Genomic DNA, 12,383 nt, shown 5'->3' with positions numbered 1-12,383 from the left:
CTGGCCAGGCTTTCCCTGCCCTCACTGGGCGCCCTTGACCTTACTGCCGACCCCTGACCCTACTGTAACCCTAAACCTAATTCTAAACCTGTTCCTAACTCGGCCCAACTTGCCTGGATTAATTCCATCCTGAGTGAAATAGAACTCCGATCCCGGACCCCGTCGGCCCGAGGAACCAAGCTCTTCTCGCAGGCAACGCTGACCCTCGCGCTCGCTAGAATGGAAAGACTGCAAGACGGGGCTCTGGGGTGGCCTATGTGGCCTCACTCAACTGTGCCTCTTGGGGCCAGATATGTGCCCCCACAGGAAGTGACAGACCCTCCGCAGCTACTGGTCCCTCGACCCCGCACCGCCTGCCTCTCCACAGTCCAATACAACCACATTGCTTCCACCAACCACGTCCCTCTCCTTCCCTCTCCCCGCTAGAGGCTGTTTTCTAAACTTCAAAGGTCAGCTGTGAGGGGCCTTCCAGGATTGGACCCCAGCCCAGACCTCCAAATCCACCCCTTCCCCTGGGATCCGAGCACAGGCCAGACCCACAGAAGATCAGAGTGGGGGTTGGTGAATGTATCAATGTGAAAATAATTACAGGATAAAGATGGCTCTGGGCTGGGCACTTCTGGAGAAGCCCCCCGCCCATCTGGGGCAGGCAGGGGATCCATGCACTTCCCTAACCCTGTGGGGTCAGGCTTGGGCCAGAGGAGGGATGGGAGGCTGGGACAGGCCAGAATTGGGGCAAGGGCTGTGCCAGAGGAGTCTGGGAGGGTTTCTCAGAAGAGGCGGCATTTGTGCTGGGCTTTCAAGTATGTGTAGGAGTTTGCCACTAGGAGAAAGGTTTTTCTTTTTTTTTCTTCAAGGCAGGATCTCACTCTGTTGCCCAGGCTGGAGTGCAGTGGCATGATCATAGCTCACTGCAGCCTCGACCTCCTAGGTTCAAGCAATCCTCCCAACTCAGCCTCCCCAGCAGCTGGGACTACAGGTAGCCCACCACCATGCCCAGCTAATTTTGTTTTTTTTTTTAGAGAGGATGTCTCACTATGTTGCCCAGGCTGGTCCCAAACTCCTGGGCTTAAGAGATCCTTCCCCCTCAGCCTCCCAAGGTGCTGAGACTACAGGTGTGAGCCACTACACAAGACCCGAGAAGGGCTTTTTCAAGAGGGAAAAGCACTTGCAAAAGTGTAGAGGAAGAGCACAGAACATTCTCTGGCCAGGGGAGATGAGGAAGGTGAAGCCAGTACAGTGGGCAGGGGGTGAAGAGGAGAGGCAGATACAGGTGGAGAGCAGGGGGGCTGCAAAGCTGCCTGGTGTCCATCTCCTCCAGAGAAGAGAGGGGCTGGTCCCCCAAACTCAGGGGGAGGCATGTGGCAGATGCTGGAGTGTGGGGGACACTGAGACAGGGAACAAGGGGCCTGGAAGGCTCGTGTCTCTCCCCACACCTCAGTTTACCCGTCTGTGACATGGGCAATGTGGGCCTCTAGTCTGAGCACAACTTTCTCTTTGGACATGAAAACTATAGAGTGCACACTGTGTCATCAGTGGGTCCCTCCTGTCCCCATCCAGTGCCCAGTGCCATACATTCAGGTGCCCCAAGGACACGCCAGGGCCTGGGCCAGGCTGGGGGCTTCTGCCTCCACTCCATGGTGCAGAACAAGGCTTGGGGAGTGTGGAGGTGGCTGGGGAGCCCTGGGCCCCCGGAGGGCTGCTCTGTTTACCCGAGGCCGCCCGTCCGCCTCTGATGCAACAGGCAGGCTCTGGTTACGTGAGGCCGGCAGCTGGGCCAGCTCTGGGGGAAGGGCTAGCCCGGCAGAGCGAAGCTGGCTGGGGCTGGCCCTTATGCACCCCAACTCCCCAGCCCCCTCCTTCTGGTGGGCACCATCTTGTTATTCATAGTCTGTCCCCTGTCCTTTTGCCTCTGTTCCTATCCTATACCTTCCCCAACCACTAATTGTGTTCCCTAGCAGGGCCACCAAGAGTCTTAACCTCATTCTTCTCAGATGAAGGGACACCCTTAGTTGCTAGAGTAAGATGTTGGAAGGTAGAGGGGAAGGTTGTGAGGAGGAAGGGATAGAAGGGGCCAGAGTGGGTGGCGAGGGAGAAGAGTGACCTGGGAAGGGGGTCTGGGAGATGGGGGAGGTGGTAGGTGGGGGATGGAGGAGAAGGCTGGGGTGGGAGGCTGGGGGAGGTGGAGAAGCTGCCCCCGCTCTGTCTCCCTCCTCCAGATTCTCTCCCCTCTCCCAGGGGAAGGCTTTGAAGGACCTTCCATGGCAAGGATGTGTGACCCAGTGGGTAGGGAGGGCCCCGAGCTTAAAGAACCCTGAGTTCCCATCCCAGCTGTGCCGCCCACTCACTGTGTGACCTCAGGATGGTCACTGCACCCCTTGGGGCCCCTTTGCTCATGTGAGAAGTGTGGATAGGCTGGGCGCGGTGGCTCACGCCTGTAATCCCAGCACTTTGAGAGGCCGAGGCGGGTGGATCACAAGGTCAGGAGATCGAGAACATCCTGACTAACACGGTGAAACCCCATCTCTACTAAAAATACAAAAAATTAGCCAGGCATGGTGGCAGGCGCCTGTAGTCCTAGCTACTCGGGAGGCTGAGGCAGGAGAATGGCGTGAACCTGGGAGGCGGAGCTTGCAGTGAGCCAAGATCGTGCCACTGCACTCCAACCTGGGCAACAGAGCGAGACTCCGTCTCAAAAAAAAAAAAAAAAAAAATTAGCCAGGCATGGTGGCACATGCCTGTAATCCCAGCTACTCAGGAGGCTGAGGCAGGAGAATTGCTTGAACCCGGAAGGTGGAGGTTGCAGTGAGCCAAGATCGCACCATTGTACTCCAGCCTGGGTGACAGAGCAAGACTCCGTCTCAAAAAAGAAAAAAAAAAAAAAAAAGAAGAAGTGGGGATAATAGGAGCCCTCAAGCCCCACCCACAATGTTCCCTCTTCCAAAAGCCTTCCTATCCTCTTACCACTTAGGATCCTTCCACCTCCCCATCCTTCCTTCCAGCTTAGCACTGATCCAGGGGGCGGGGTAGAGTATGTGGCTGGTTCTGTCTCCCCCAGCCTGGGGGTTCCTTGGGCCCGGGCCCAGTGCATGGTGGCACCAAAGGGGTGTCTCCATGGGTTTCTTTCTTTTCCTTTTTTAGAGACAGAGTTGCTCTGTTGCTCAGGCTGGAGTGCAGTGGTGCAATCATGGCTCACTGCAGCCTTGAACTCCTGGGCTCAAGTGATCCTCTCACTTCCATCTCCCAAGTAGCTGGGACTATAGGCATGCACTATCACACCTGGCTAATTTAAAAAAATTTTTTTTTGAGGTGCACTGGGTGTCTCGCTTGTTGCCCAGGCTGGTCTCGAACTCCTGGGCTTAAGTGATCCTCCTGCCTTGGCCTCCAAAAGCGCTGGGATTACGAGTGTGTGAGCCATTGCGTACAGCCTCCATGGGTTTCTTGAAGAACTGGAGAATCTCAAAGAAGGTCTAGGCAGTGAAAGGGAGTGGGGGATAAGCCTGGGGCACCCAGAAGCCTTGTTCAGGGATACTATAGGGAAAAAAAAAAAAAAAAAAAAGGCTTTCCAGGGGCCTGATTGCGCAGGACTCTCCAGGCACCCAGAGCAGGTCTGAAATAAAAACCAGGACTCAAACCAAGGGCTAAGGACAAAAACCCAGTGGAAGTCTGATTCTTGTCCTAACCACTGTGGACGGAGCAGGGGACAGGTGGCTGCCCTCTATGGGTCTCCTTTTACCCCATCTGCAGATCAGGGTTGGGATCCTGTCTGGGTGATCTCCAGCCTCGTGAGCGCTATGATCCTGTTTGGATGCCCCATGGCACAGAGAGCTCACTGTCTCTCTTCTAGCTGCCTACCTATCTCTGGAGTTCTGCCAGGAGTAAATTTTTTTTTTTTTTTTTTTTTTTTTTGAGACGGAGTCTTGCTCTGTCGCCAGGCTGGAGTGCAGTGGCACAATCTCGGCTCACTGCAATCTCCACCTCCCGGATTCAAGCCATTCTCCTGCCTCAGCCTCCTGAGTAGCTAGGGTTACAGGTGCTCACCACCACAGCCAGATAATTTTTGTATTTTTAGTAGAGATGGGGTTTCACCATGTTGGCCACGACGGTCTCGATCTCCTGACCTCGTAATCCACCCGCCTCGGGCTCCCAAAGTGCTGGGATTACAGGCGTGACCCACTGTGCCCAGCTGGGTGTTTTTTGAAATGGAGTTTACCGCTGTCGCCCACGCTGGAGTGCAGTGGCGTGATCTCAGCTCACTGCAATCTCCACCTCCCAGGCTCAAGCGATTCTCCTGCCTCAGCCTCCAGAGTAGCCGGGGATTACAGGCATGCACCGCACCCAGCTAATTTTTGTATTTTCAGTAGAGACGAGGTTTCACCATGTTGGCCAGGCTGGTCTCCAACTCCTGACGTCAAGTGATCCGCCAACCTCGGCCTCCCAAAGCGCTGGGATTACAGGTGTGAGCCCCCGCACCTGGCCAGTAAATGCTATTGATGAGCTCTAGGAGTGCCCTTGCTCTTCACCCTGACAAGGGAGGCTGCGAGCTCTTGTTCTCAGAGCCCTCTGGCCTCTCAGAACCTGAGTTTGCTCTCTGAAAAATGGGAGCGAGGGCATACAGGGTGAAAAAGGGTGGAGGGTCACAGTGTGCCCACCAGGGCCAGCCAGGACGGCAGACAATGACCGCTTGGAGGCTGAACTTCCCGCCAACGCTTTGCCTCTTGCGCCCCCTGGCGGCTAGAGGGGGCGGGGCGCCCTCCAGGCAAAAAGGGCTATTGAGCATTCAAATGAGATGCAAATTAACCAGCGCCCCCACAAGCCCTTGGACTCGGGGTGACGAGGTGTCTGACAACCCAGAGTCTTGATCAGACCCCTTTTATCTATTTATTTATTATTTTTTGAGACAGAGTCTTGCTCTCTCACCCAGGCTGGAGTGTAGTGGCTCCATCTCGGCTCACTGCAACCTCCGCCTCCCGGGTTCAAGCAATTCTCCTGCCTCAGCTTCCCAAGTAGCTGGAATTAGAGGCGTGCACCACCACACCTGGCTAATTTTTTATATTTTTGGTAGAGACAGGGTTTCACCATATTGGTCAGGCTGGTCTTGAACCCCTGACCTCAGGTGATGTGCCCACCTCAGCCTCCCAAAGTGCTGGGATTACAGGCGTGAGCCACCATGCTCAGCTATTTTGTTTTTGTTTTTGTTTTGTTTTTTTGAGACGGAGTCTCGCTCTGTCACCCAGGCTGGAGTGCAGTGGCGCAATCTCGGCTCACTGCAAGCTCCGCCTCCCGGGTTCACGCCATTCTCCTGCCTCAGCCTCTCCCAGTAGCTGGGACTACAGGCGCCCGCCACCATGCCCGGCTAATTTTTTGTATTTTTAGTAGAGATGCGGTTTCACCGTGGTCTCGATCTCCTGACCTCATGATCCGCCCGCCTAGGCCTCCCAAAGTGCTGGGATTACAAGCGTGAGCCACCGCGCCCAGCTATTTTGTTTTTTTATAGAGACAGGGTCTCTCCATGTTGCCCAGGCTGGTCTCCAACTCCTGGACTCAGGGGTTCCTCCAGTCTTGACTTCCCAAAGTGCTGGGATTACAAGCGTGCGCCACCGCACCCGGCCTAGACTCCTTTTAAGAGGTGACTGGGCTGGGCGCGGTGGCTCACACCTGTAATCCCAGCACTTTGGGAGAACGAGGTCAGGGGTTCAAGACCAGTCTGGCCAAGATGGTGAAACTCCGTCTCTACTAAAACTACAAAAATACAAAAATTAGCCGGGTGCAGTGGCAGGTGCCTATAATCCCAGCTACTCTGGAGGCTGAGGTAGGAGAATGGCTTGAACCTGGGCAGCAGAGGTTATTGTGAGCCGAGATTGCGCCACTGCACTCCAGCCTGGGCGACAGAGTGAGGCTCCATTTCAAAAAAAAAAAAAAGAAGAGAGATGACTGTTAGTCGCTGGCTGAGGTTGCATCCAGGGGCTATGAGTGACTCAGAGCCCTAGAAGGGTCTGGTGGGGCCCCCCACACCTGCCTCCCTCACCCCCAGCTCCTAGCGCCCCAGGCATCCTAGGCACGTCCTGGGAGGCAGGCGATAATCCCATTCTGCTGCCAGTTTCTCCTGAAGGTCTGAGCAAGACAGGGCTGGCCCGTCTGGCTCACAAATACCAGTGTTTGCTGGATAAATGGTCGCACGGAGGACAGATGGACATTGAGAAGTGCCTTCAGAGCAGGTAAGAAGGGAGAAGGACTCTGGAGGCCACACACCAATCAGGGCCCTAAATGGGGTGGCTTTAGGCTCCTCCCCACTCCTAAGCTGAGTAGGACAGTGGAGAGGCGGGATAATGGCAGAGAGGCCCCCCAGTGTGCCCTAGGAGGAGGAGAGGTAGGGCTGAACCCCCTTTCCAGGCCTTCAGAAGCCTTGACAGGCCTGATGTCCCAGCAGGATGCCCTCTGTCTCCCCTCAGGGCACCCCTGCTCTTCCCATCTGTCTCCATCAACCAACCCACAGTGCCAAGCTGAGGGACCCTCCCAGAGCAGTGGGACTGGAGCCTGCCTCAACCCCAAACAGCTCTATCTGACCTCCCTAATTCATTGTACTGGAACAAGGGATTCTGGGGTAACTGCATTGGCACACAGCTGGCCTTGGAGATGCGTAACTTGTGGAGGCCTGGTCACCCAGGCTTGGCATTCACAGCGGTCAGTGAAGGCCCTTCTGCAAACAGCAGCAGAAATGGACTCAAAGCCATTTTGGCAAAAATCATAATTTAGGGGTCCATGAAACTGAAGAAATGAAATTGGCTAGTGTCAGGTACAGTTGGATCCAGGGCCCCACGCAATGTTCTCAGGTCCCCCTAGAACCCCCCGCCCTGGCCCCGTTCCCATCCACCCAGCTCAACCTTCCTGATGCTCCTGGCAGAATTCCCAGGAAAGGCCGCTCATTGGGTCACGTGTCCATCTCAAACCAGTCACTAGAAACCTAGGACACGGGAGCTCTGATTGGCCAGGCCGAGATGCCACATCCACCTCTGGAACTAGGGGTGGCTTCTCCATGTGGCCTGAGCCTGGGGTGGGTGTTGCTGCTTGAGGCAGAATGCAGGTTGGGAGGGCAGATCTGCGAGTGTCCAGCTCAGCCTGTAGAGAAGGTGCAGTCCAGCCTTCCTTATCCAGATGAAGAAAGGGAGAACCAAGGCTGGGTGCAGTGGCTCACACCTATAATCCCAGCACTTTGGGAGGCTGAGGCGGGAGGATCACGAGCTCAGGAGTTTCAGACAAGCCTAGCCAACATGGTGAAACCCCGTCTCTACAAAAAATACAAAAAATTAGCTGGGGGTGGTGGTGTGCGACTGTAGTCCCAGCTACTTGGGAGGCTGAGACAGGAGGATCACTTGAGCCCAGGAGGCAGAGGTTGCAGTGAGCCGAGATCATGCTACTGCACTCCAGCCTGGATGACAGCCAGATCCTGTCGAAAGAAAGAAAGAAAGGAAAGAAAGAAAGGAAGAAAGAAAGGAAAGGGAGACCCAGAGAGGGCCAGCACCAGGCCTATGTCACACAGCATATCAGAGGCAGGCAGGGCTGGGACCAAATCAGGCCGGGCTCTGCTCTTCTCTGACTGTGCCCTTTTTTTTTGGTGGGGGGCGGCGGGTGCGAAGTCTCGCTCTGTCGCCCAGGCTGGAGTGCAGTGGCGGGCGCCATCTTGGCTCACTGGAACCTCTGCCTCCTGGGTTCAAGCGATCCTCATGCCTCAACCTCCTGAGTAGCTGGGATTACAGGTGCCCGCCACCACGCCCGGCCGAGCCTTTTTGTCCATATGTATTTGGGGGTGAGACCTGCCTTTTGGGGCTGTCTGAGGATGAAATGAGACGACCCCTGTGAAGACTTTAGCCCAGGGCCAGGGACTTGATAAGTGCATAATCAGGATTTTTTTTTTTTTAAGGTTTTTTGGCTGTAAGTTTTATTCAATGCAAAAGAATCCTCTCCAATTTTACTGAGGTGGCTGACCACGTCCACGACCAAATCAGCCTCTAAACTGGAATTCGGTTACTGACCCAGCCCCGGCCTCGGCTTTCTTGTCGGCACCAGGTGGCACAGCACTCCGTCTGTAGGTATCCCTGTCAGCTTCCCCTCTTGTGAGTCTCGCAGGTCGCTCACCCTCCAGACCTTTAGGCCGAGGCCTGCCAGTCTCCGGATGGCTACGGCGTAGGGTGGCAGGCACAATCTCCGGGGGCAGATGAAGGTAATCACGGAGATACTGGATACCCTCATTGGTAAGGTACCAGTAGAAATGTCTCCAGGCAAACTGTTCCTTCACGTAGCCTCGGGACTTGAGAGACTGCATGGCCTTCATGACATGAAGGTTGGGCACATTCTTGTCTGCCAGCTCCGGGTGCTTAGGCATGTGGACATCCTTCTTGGCCACCATGACTCCCTCCTTAAAAAGGAGTTCAGAAATGGCAATCCGGTTCTTCTTAGGCATCAACACCTCTGCGGCTGCAGGATCAGGATTATTTTTATGGCAGTTATTGGTCCAAGGGTCGATGGGGGGCCAGTAAGAGTCCAGGAGCAGCAAAGCCACTTCTGGGAACATTGACGACTGGGACTGGCGGCTCCGGGCAGGTGCAGGAGGAATGCTGGCCACACTCGTTCAGTCTTCAGTCTCTGCCTGGCCCAGCTTCGGTCAGGCTGGGGAGCGGGGGCAAGGGTCAGGGTGGTCTGAGAGGCAGACCCAAGTCATGAGGTGGCACCTGAGGGATGAACTTGGGCCAGGCTAAGGTGGAGCTTGGTGGTCAGAGGTCCAGGTGGGAATCCTGGCATTTCTAGGCATTGGCGATGACCCTGAGCTGGCTGCCTTACCTCTCGGGGCCTCGGTTTCCTCTTGCGTAAAACAGGGCAGTGTTTAAGGTCCTGGGACAGGAGAGGGGGATAACTTGACCCGGTGAAGGTCACTGATGACCCCAAGAGGCGCAGTTTTCGGGGGAAAGTGGGAATGAAAGGCTCTGAGGCCGGGCACAGTGGCTCACACCTGTAATCCCAGGACTCTGGGAGGCCGAGGCGGGCAGATCACCTGAGGTCGGGAGTTCGAGACCTGCCTGACCAACATGCTGAAATTCCATCTCTACTAAAAATACAAAAATTAGCCGGGCGAGGTGGCAGGCACCTGTAGTCCCACCTACTTGGGAGGCTGAAGCAGGATAATCGCCTGAACCTGACAGACAGAAGTTACAGTGAGCCAAGATCGCGTCACCGCACTCCAGCCTGGGTGACAGAGCGAGACTCCATCTCAAAAAAAAAAAAAAAAAGAGAAAAAAAAGGCTCTGAGATGCAGCATGAGGCTGGCGGTTCTGGGCATAGGCGAGGGACTCCGCGGGGACAAATGTGGATGAGACAGCAATCCTGCCGGGGAGCAGCAGCGGAGGGGACAGCAGATGCTGGGGAGTGAGGAGGGCAGCGGGGCAGTGTCCTCGAGGCACAAAGTAGGAAGGACCAGGGTGTGGGGGATGGGACTGGGGAGACAGAGGCTGGGTTGGGGGTGTGGGCAGGGCTGCGTAGGGCACTGGGCTGGGCTGCTGACCCACTCAGGCAGCCCCTCCTGCTTCAGGCCCCCCAGAAAGCTCCCAGGCCACCCCTCAGCCTGTGGGATTCCTCACCAACCCACATCCAGAGCTAAGCCTGCTATGAACAGGTGCTCAGGAAGTGTGCATCAACTGCCAGAGGTACTCAATAAATGCTTGCTGCCTGTGGTGTCCAATAAGCATTCTCTGATTGACTGCAGTGCCCACTAAGTGCTCTCTGACTGGACACATGAATTCGGCTGCCTCTGGGCTCTGAGGCTACAGCTTGAAAGGCCTACAGAGGCTCTGTCTCCACCTGCCTCCCCTCGACCTCTGAGAGGGCTTCCATAGCACCGAGAACAATCACAGTGCCTGGCCAATAGGCAGGGGCTCGGTAAGTCCCCGGGGCCCCTTTGACCTGCCTGTGTCTGCCCATTACGGATACAGAATGGTGACACATCAGATCTTTCCTGGCACCATACTCTCTAAGCGTGGTCAGCCACACCTCCCACAGCTCACGCTGCACTTGTGTGGTCCTCTCCCATCTGGTCCTGGGCCTGGCCATGTGACTGGCCTCAACGGATGGGCCACCCACAAATGTGAAACCGGCACTCTGCATGGGAGCTGCTCTCCTGGCTCCCAGCCACCAGGAGAAACCCAGGCTGGCCTGCTGGAGAGGCCACGAGGAAAACCTGACCCCTGCTGCCAACAGTCCTGGCCAAGGGCCCCCCTGACTATGCAGCTGCAGCTGAGCTCCCATGAGCACCACACGGGTGAGCCCCAGGGAGAGCAGCAGAACCACCCAGCTGAGCCCAGCCCAAAGTGCAGAATCATGAGTAGGTTAATTACTGGGGCTGTAAACCACTAAGTTTTGGGATGATGTGTTATGCAGCAATAGCTGACTGCTCCAAAGCACATCCGTCACTGTGCCCTGCACCCTCTCGGTCACCTGATGAGCCACCTTTACAGAAAGTAAACGCAGAGACCAGAGAGGGTAGTGAATTTGCTCGGTCACACAGCAGGTAGGCAGTAGATTGGTGGGGAGGTCCCAGAGATAGGTGGGTAATTGCCCATGCTGGGCTGCCTGAGAGACTGTGTACGGGTAAAGCAGGCTGCTGGCATGTGGTAGGATAGAGGAAATGTGGGCTCCTTCTCTGTCTTGGGGGGTGGAAATCTCTGGGATTTAGGGCCTATGGCCTGGAAAAGAGAGAGGAAGGTGGTGGAGAGAGAGTGGGAGAGATGGGCTGACATGGTCCCTGAGCAGCAGGGTGGAACATTCTGGACCTGCAGACACCCCTCCACCTGCCACCTCCGAAATCATCCCACAAGCCCAGTGAGAAACCCCAAGTGGTTAGACAAAGCAGGTGCCTGCCTGGCTGCCAAGCGGGCAGGTTGGTTAGTTCAGAGCAGAGAGAGAGGCTCGTGGCTACCCTCGGCACTGACCTGGGTTGGCGGAGGCTGGGGGGCCCCGAGTCTCTTCCAGGATCAGGCTGAGGAGGGCGGGGGTGGTTCCTCCGGGCTGCAACAAAATATGTGCAGCATCCATGAGGCCAAGGTCAGAGGCCACAAGGCTTGCTCAGCTGGCTAGAGTGCATGTTTGGGTGACACTCTGGTCTCAAAGACCTCTGGCTTGAGCTTCTGGGGCATCCTCCTTAAAAGTGGGATGACTGGGCCAGGCACTGTGGCTCATGCCTGTAATCCCAGCACTTTGGGAGGCTGACGTGGGTGGATCGCCTGAGGTCAGGAGTTCAAGACCAGCCTGGCCAACACGGCGAAACCCTGTCTCTACTAAAAATACGAAAATTAGCCAGGTGTGGTGGCGTGCGCCTGTAATCCCAGCTACTTAGGAGGCTGAGGCACAAGAATCACTTGGAACCCAGAGAGGGAGGCTGGAGTGAGCTAAGATCACACCAGTGCACTCCAGCCTGGCGACAGAGTGAGACTCTGTCTTGAAAAAAAAAAAAAGGGACAAATGGCAGGGCCCGGTGGGTCACGCCTGTAATCCCAGCACTTTGGGAGGCTGAGGCGAGAGGATTGCTTGAGCCCAGGAGTTTGAGACCAGCCCAGGGAATGTATCATGACCCCGTCTCTATTTAAAGAAATATATGTTTTCAAAAGTGGGACGAGGCACTCCAGAGGCCACATCTGCAACTCACTCACACAGGACTGGGCACTTCAAACCCACAGGGCTTACAAAGAGAGGTGTCAGCAGCAACTCAAGCTGCTACTAATGTCTTTCAGGAGCGTGTTGCGTTTTTGAAACAGCAGGCACAAACAGGGCATATGAAAGCATTTTGGAAACCCTGAGTTGACAGTAGGAGCTATGGCTTTTCAGTGAAGTCTAGTTCCAACTGCCAATGCCAACCCATGGCAGAGAAGCCAGATGCCGCTCCTCTTCAGATGCAAGAGAGCCCAGATAAACCCTTCATGCTACCGTTTGAGGGAAGATTGCTACACTCCCATTCTTACACATACACTCAAGTCTTGTTTCTGCAATTCTCATGTCTTAGTTAAGCAACACAGATGCTTTCTTTCTTTTGCCCAGTGGGGGACAGGCCTGCCAGAACCCAAATCTGTGGGAGCCAGACGCATCCCAAGGTGACATTTCTGCTCCCGGCACATGAGTGTGTGTTCATAAGCATGTTTATTAAATTATAATGCCAACAAAAACATCATTTGTAAGTGCCTGTAGCAGAGGCCCAGCTCCTGAGTTGCAGCCTCTTCAAAAACTCTCTTTCCAATGTTCAAGGACTGTGAGTGCTTTTCGTTTTCAGACCCCTGGTCCCGGGCTTAAAGCCTCCCTTGGCTCTGGGTCCTGGGACAGGGAGAGGTCCCTGCCATCTCCCT

General features: G+C 55.4%; 2 protein-coding genes and 1 pseudogene across 5 annotated transcripts in view; all 3 read right to left on the bottom strand.

Moving 5' to 3' along the window:
* LOC100584982 (myocyte-specific enhancer factor 2B) overlaps positions 1–12,383 on the bottom strand; it is a 47,760-nt gene that overhangs the window by 25,346 nt on the left and 10,031 nt on the right. The window contains exon 5 of the mRNA XM_030820355.1: positions 10,980–11,055. The gene's annotated coding sequence lies outside the window, so the exon portion shown is untranslated. The remainder of the gene's footprint in view (positions 1–10,979; positions 11,056–12,383) is intronic.
* BORCS8 (BLOC-1 related complex subunit 8) overlaps positions 5,720–12,383 on the bottom strand; it is a 17,124-nt gene continuing 10,460 nt past the window's right edge. The window contains exons 5-6 of one of the 3 annotated variants that reach the window (XM_030820352.1): positions 10,980–11,055; positions 5,720–5,733 (exon numbers count right to left, since the gene is read on the bottom strand). In XM_030820352.1, the coding sequence (XP_030676212.1) occupies positions 11,022–11,055 (34 nt within the window). In that variant the 3' untranslated portion in view covers positions 5,720–5,733; positions 10,980–11,021. Of the gene's footprint in view, positions 5,734–8,585; positions 8,668–8,861; positions 8,890–10,979; positions 11,056–12,383 lie in introns of those variants that run through there. The other 2 variants (XM_030820351.1, XM_030820350.1) reach the window with 2 other exon arrangements.
* LOC105740312 lies at positions 7,906–8,655 on the bottom strand (annotated as a pseudogene). Its single transcript, XR_004031988.1, has one exon. The product of XR_004031988.1 is annotated as a 40S ribosomal protein S10 pseudogene (transcript).

The sequence above is a fragment of the Nomascus leucogenys genome, chromosome 10 (assembly GCF_006542625.1).
Source record: "Nomascus leucogenys isolate Asia chromosome 10, Asia_NLE_v1, whole genome shotgun sequence".
In the NCBI taxonomy this organism is placed as follows: domain Eukaryota; kingdom Metazoa; phylum Chordata; class Mammalia; order Primates; family Hylobatidae; genus Nomascus; species Nomascus leucogenys.
This window is presented reverse-complemented; position numbering and strand designations above follow the sequence as displayed.